Below are 6,469 nucleotides of genomic sequence, written 5' to 3'. Positions count from 1 at the left end.
ACACTACCTGAGGATGACTCCAGACGAGTTTCATCTTTCCTGGCCCAGTGGTTGTGGAGAAGAAGGTTTTTAAAGATTTTTCCTATATATTCCTATGTAAAACTTGGGTGGCCATTTGGCCCCCCCCTTTCCCCCCGGGGGTAAGATTTGAACAAACTTGAATCTACACTACCTGAGGATGATTCAACATGAGTTTCATCTTTCCTGGCCCAGTGGTTGTGGAGAAGAAGGTTTTTAAAGATTTTTCCTATATATTCCTATGTAAAATTTGGGGTTTGGCCATTTTGGCCCCACCCTTGCCCCGGGGGTCATGATTTGAACAAACTTGAATCTACACTACCTGAGGATGATTCCACATGGTTTTCATCTTTCCTGGCCCAGTGGTTCTGGAGAAGATTTTTGAAGATTTTTCCAATATTCCTATGTAAAACTTGGGTCGGCCATTTTGGCCCAATTCTTGCCCCGGGGGTCATGATATGAACAAACTTGAATCTACACTACCTGAGGATGATTCCACATGAGTTTCATCTTTCCTGGCCCAGTGGTTCTGGAGAACAAGATTTTTAAAGATTTTTCCTATATATTCCTATGTAAAATTTGGGTCGGCCGTTTTGGCCCCACCCTTGCCCCGGGGGTCATGATTTGAACAAACTTGAATCTACCCTACCTGAGGATGATTCCACATGAGTTTCATCTTTCCTGGCCCAGTGGTTCTGGAGAAGAAGATTTTTAAAGATTTTTCTATATATTCCTATGTAAAATTTGGGTCGGCCGTTTTGGCCCCACCCTTCCCCCAGGGGTCATGATTTGAACAAACTTGAATCTACACTTCCTAAGGATGCTTTCACATGAGTTTCATCTTTCCTGGCCCAGCGGTTCTGGAGAAGAAGATTTTTTAAAAATGCCATTAATTTTTAACAAATTCATGATTATCTCCCCTTGGAAAAGGGCGTGGCCCTTCATCCAACAAACTTAATTCCCTCTTCACCCAAGGATACTTTGTGCCAAGTTTGGTTGAAATTGGCCCAGTGGTTCTTGAGAAGAAGATGAAAATGTGAAAAGTTTACGACGACGACAACGACAACAACGACAACGAACAAATTGATACAACAACGGACAAATTTTGATCAGAAAAGCTCACTTTAGCCTCTGGTCTAGGTGAGCTAAAAATGATATTCAAGATTCAAAATAAGATTTGTTCATCTTTCAGGGAATGTATCTAACCTTAAATATTTGAAGAGTCAAAATACCACCTGATGTGTAAAAGTACATTTCTTTCTCTCTCTCTCTTGCTCTCTCTCTCTCTCTTGTAGCTGTACTCTAATCTCTCTCTCTCTCTCTCTCTCTCTCTTTCTCACCTGTAGCTGTACTTTGAGATCATCCTGGGCCTGTGTCAGTCCCAGCAGTTGTTGTTTGAGTTGTGATATCTGTTGGTGTAATTTCTCTGTCTGTTCCTTCACATGTTGGTTTTCAACAATGTTAGCAGCACTGACCTGTTTAAGTTCACAAAAATGTATAAAAATATGAAGACATAGTACTATTAGATAAATTTATAGATCAAGTTATATATTGCATTTAGAATTAGAGAGGATTATTATCATATTTCAATTAAAAGATAGTAATAGTAATGTACAAACACTTAAATAACAATGTGTCAGAAAAATTAGAATTGGAGTAAACAGCTCTGTCCAGACCTGTTGTTGGAGTGAGGTTATGGTTTGTTCCAGTGATTTTTTGACTGAGTGTTCTGTTTACTGACCTGTTGTTGTAGTGATGTGATGGTTTGTTCTGACCCAGTTTTCTGTTTACTGACCTGTTGTTGTAGTGAGTTTATGGTTTGTTCTGACTGAGTGTTCTGTTTACTGACCTGTTGTTGTAGTGAGTTTATGGTTTGTTCTGACTGAGTGTTCTGTTTACTGACCTGTTGTTGGAGTGAGTTTATGGTTTGTTCTGACTGAGTGTTCTGTTTGCTGACCTGTTGTTGGAGTGAGTTTATGGTTTGTTCTGACTGAGTTTTCTGTTTACTGACCTGTTGTTGGAGTGAGCTTATGGTTTGTTCTGACTGAGTTTTTATTTTTTACTGACCTGTTGTTGTAGGGAGTTTATGGTTTGTTCTGACTGAGTTTTCTGTTTACTGACCTGTTGTTGTAGTGAGTTTATGGTTTGTTCTGACTGAGTGTTCTGTTTGCTGACCTGTTGTTGGAGTGAGTTTATGGTTTGTTCTGACTGAGTGTTCTGTTTACTGACCTTTTGTTGGAGTGAGTTTATGGTTTGTTCTGACTGAGTGTTCTGTTTACTGACCTGTTGTTGGAGTGAGTTTATGGTTTGTTCTGACTGAGTTTTCTGTTTACTGACCTGTTGTTGTAGTGAGTTTATGGTTTGTTCTGACTGAGTTTTCTGTTTACTGACCTGTTGTTGGAGTGAGTTTATGGTTTGTTCTGACTGAGTTTTCTGTTTACTGACCTGTTGTTAGATTGAGTTTATGGTTTGTTCTGACTGAGTTTTCTGTTTACTGACCTGTTGTTGTAGTGAGTTTATGGTTTGTTCTGACTAAGTTTTCTGTTTACTGACCTGTTGTTGTAGTGAGTTTATGGTTTGTTCTGACTGAGTGTTCTGTTTACTGACCTGTTGTTGGAGTGAGTTTATGGTTTGTTCTGAATGAGTGTTCTGTTTACTGACCTGTTGTTGGAGTGAGTTTATGGTTTGTTCTGACTGAGTTTTCTGTTTACTGACCTGTTGTTGTAGTGAGTTTATGGTTTGTTCTGACTGAGTTTTCTGTTTACTGACCTGTTGTTGTAGTGAGTTTATGGTTTGTTCTGACTGAGTTTTCTGTTTACTGACCTGTTGTTGGAGTGAGTTTATGGTTTGTTCTGACTGAGTGTTCTGTTTACTGACTTGTTGTTGTAGTGAGTTTATGGTTTGTTCTGACTGAAAGTTCTGTTTACTGACCTGTTGTTGTAGTGAGGTTATGGTTTGTTCTGACTGAGTTTTCTGTTGACTGACCTGTTGTTGTAGTGAGGTTATGGTTTGTTTTCTGTTTACAGACCTGTTGTTGGAGTGAGTTTATGGTTTGTTCTGACTGAGTTTTCTGTTTACTGACCTGTTGTTGTAGTGAGTTTATGGTTTGTTCTGACTGAGTTTTCTGTTTACTGGCTTGGTCTTCTAGCTCTTGGTAAGACTAGACAAAAAAAAGAATATTATTTTTTAAAAAGTGAAAAACTATGAACTACAAGATTTTTTTCACCATACTGTATTCTTTTAAATGCATTAGGCAAAAAACATTAATTTTTAGTTTCTCAGAAACTTCAACATCATTTCACACATTAAAAATTATTCATCAATTTCATGCACTTATTGAAAGGGCTATAATTAAGTTTTTTTCAGAAAATTCTCATTTTCCAACCATGCTCAAATAAGTTTTCATTGTATACAAAATCAAGGTTGTCCCTAAAACTTGGGGACCAGGGAATTCCCTGCCTATAATGACAAAATGATTATTCTGGTTATCCACTTAACTTTTTTAATGTCCTCGTTATTTCAATTCTGTATCACTAGATTTTCTATAATTTTAAAAATTAAACAATATCTAATTTTGAATATAATATGATTTATAAAAGTTTAACAAAAGTAACAATTATCTTAGATAAGACAATTCTTCCTTCAACTAAAACCTTCATACGACTGAAAATTCAATAGTCATTCAAATACTTGTTTGACATGTACCTGTATATGTGAATAAATTTCTTTTTGTGACATGGTTTAAATATTATTTACCTTTATTTGATGAATACTAGCATAATTATATCTCACTAATGTATAAATCTAACTTCACTAGCACATATATTGGCCTGTCTACAAAACTTCTGAAAAAACTACTGTACCTTTTTTTGATTTAATTTCGACCGCTGAAATATTTTATCACTTATACAAATTGCCAAAAAATAGTTTTTTTTTGTAAGACAAGTATTTTCAGAAAGTAAAATACAGGACTTCTCTTTTAGCTTGTTTTCTATTTAATTATAGATATACTGAATAGACCTTTATGGATAAATAGCTCTGTAGTTTTTCTGACTGAAATAAAATGTACAAGTATCTAATCTGACTATTTCCGGATTTCTCTCATGACAGACAGAGAATATTTAAGGGCATTATATTACCTTCTTGCCCTTCTCTAACTCCTGCTGTAATTTACTGATCTGGTCTGTGTAATATTTCTGGTCCCTGTCACGACCACCCTGAACGTCCTCTAACTTTTTACTATATTTTGGAAAAAATAATTTTAACTAGAACTGTCCAAACGGGACAAAATACCCCCCGCTAGGTTTTTTCAGAAGCAAGTTTTTCCATAATAAAGATATGTATCACACATGAATTATGAAATTTTTCTTCCAGTGACCTTGAAACTCCCCAAATGACCTTGGGTCAAGGTCATGACACACCCTTGGGTCATGGGCAATCTTTGCGTGAAATGAGAACCTACCAAGATTATCCATAAGAAAGATGTGGACCGGACACGAATTATGAACTTTTTCTTCCAGTGACCTTGAACTTCCCCGAATATACTTGGGTCAAGGTCACGACACACCCTTGGGTTATGGGTAATCTTTGTGTGAAATGAGAACCTAACAAGTTTATCCATAAGAAAGATATGGACCGGACACGAATTATGAACTTTTTCTTCCAGTGACCTTGAACTTCACCGAATGACCTTGGGTCAAAGTCATGACACACCCTTGGGTCATGGGCAATCTTTGTGTGAAATGAGAACATACCAAGTTTATCTATAAGAAAGATATGGTCCGGACACGAATTATGAACTTTTTCTTCCAGTGACCTTGACCTTCCCCAAATGACCTTGGGTCAAAGTCATGACACACCCTTAGGTCATGGGCAATCTTTGTGTGAAATAGTAGAACCTACCAAGTCCCTCCATAAGAAAGATATGGACCGGACACGAATTATGAACTTTTTCTTCCGGTGACCTTGACCTTCCCCAAATGACCTTGGGTCAAGGTCATGACACACCCTTAGGTCATGGGCAATCTTTGTGTGGAGTAGTAGATTCTAACGTCCCTCCATAAGAAAGATATGGACCGGACACGTTTGCACAGACAGACGGACAGCTAGACAGACAGACGACAAGGTGATTCCTATATACCCCCCCAAACTTCGTTTGCGGGTGGTATAAAAATTTATTTTTGTTTTGAGAATCTATGTCTTATATTCAAGATACCATAAAGTAAAAATTCTACACCGAGAAAAAAAATTATATTGCATTAAGAAATATGCTATTAATTTTTAAATTAACATTTTTTTTAATCATGTATAGTTTTATTTTTATACTTTAAAACTTTTAAAATAAGTTTACAATTCTAACCTCAACTCGGTAAACACACTTTCTTTTTCTGCATGTAACTGTAAGTAACTAAAATGTAAATAAAGTAATTCTCATTAGAAAATATTTGAAGCTGCATACAGTGTATGACAGTGGCAAATTTTTCAGTATTTTCTTGTAGATCTGTTTTTTGAATAAGATAGAACAGAGTTACCTCTCTTGACATACAAAAGAAGATAATTTTTACAATAACACAGTTACCTTTCCTGTTTCTTCTTTAGTTTGTCTGCACTTTTCTCCACCTCTTCCTGTAGATTTTGGATTTTTTCTTTTGATGATTTCTAAATATTTAAATAAAACCATAAAGTCTAAAATAAGGAAATTCTTTCCACCATTTTCAAGACACCATGAAATGATGTACATAATTTGTTTGAGGAACCTCAGACCTTTATCATAAATGTTTTCAATTGGTACACTATTAGTCTATAGTAAGCTTTACCTCTATGGCTGATAACTGTTCCTGAAGAAGTTTATTTTCTTCTTTTTCTGTCGCCAGACTCAGACTTAGTTCTAGAAACAGTCGTTTTTTACAAATCAAAAAGAAACTATATATATACTTAAATTTAAGTTAATTTTTAAAAAAATCCAAATATATTAAGTTAGAATAAATCTTATGAGAGATATGCTAAACGGAAATATTTAAGGGCCACTCCTACAAGTCCTTAATGGGTCCGTTTTACAAAAATTCAAAGTATGCATATTGTTTAGAACATTATTCTGGCCATCTTTTGTTCAATATTGCTTATCAAAATATTCCCCATTTTCGAGATATAAAGCATCAAATATTTGATATTCTGGCCCCTTCTGACCCCTAATTACGTAACATATGATCAAAATTGTATCATATATTGTTGCAAATCGTTAAGATAAATACTTTTGCTTCAGTAATGTATAACAGAATATTGATCATTAGAGAGTTATAGACAAAAGACTTTTGGCCCCTCTGAGCCCCTAAGTTGAGGGGTCAGCCCCTTTTTCTTGATATCAAATGAAAGTTCTTATGATTTTGAAGATTTTTTGTTCAACACTTATTCAGAGATTTCTATTCGTTGTGGAGATATGCTAAACGGAAAT

The 6,469-nt window shown here is 35.6% G+C and overlaps 1 protein-coding gene across 1 annotated transcript; it reads right to left on the bottom strand.

Annotated features, from left to right (window-relative positions):
* Positions 1 to 1,319: 1,319 nt before the first annotated feature.
* On the bottom strand, positions 1,320 to 5,905 carry LOC134281528 (GRIP1-associated protein 1-like; the record flags this gene model as incomplete). The annotated part of the gene is made up of 6 exons (XM_062763983.1): positions 1,320 to 1,493; positions 3,101 to 3,178; positions 4,158 to 4,257; positions 5,378 to 5,425; positions 5,597 to 5,676; positions 5,835 to 5,905. Coding segments are annotated over 6 exons (551 nt in total), but the record flags the coding sequence as incomplete, so codon positions are not given.
* Positions 5,906 to 6,469: the final 564 nt, after the last annotated feature.

Source organism: Saccostrea cucullata, unplaced genomic scaffold (genome assembly GCF_032062105.1).
Source record: "Saccostrea cucullata isolate Sc308-1 unplaced genomic scaffold, CSIRO_AGI_Scuc_v1 ctg5251, whole genome shotgun sequence".
NCBI classification, from domain to species: Eukaryota; Metazoa; Mollusca; class Bivalvia; order Ostreida; family Ostreidae; genus Saccostrea; species Saccostrea cuccullata.
This window is presented reverse-complemented; position numbering and strand designations above follow the sequence as displayed.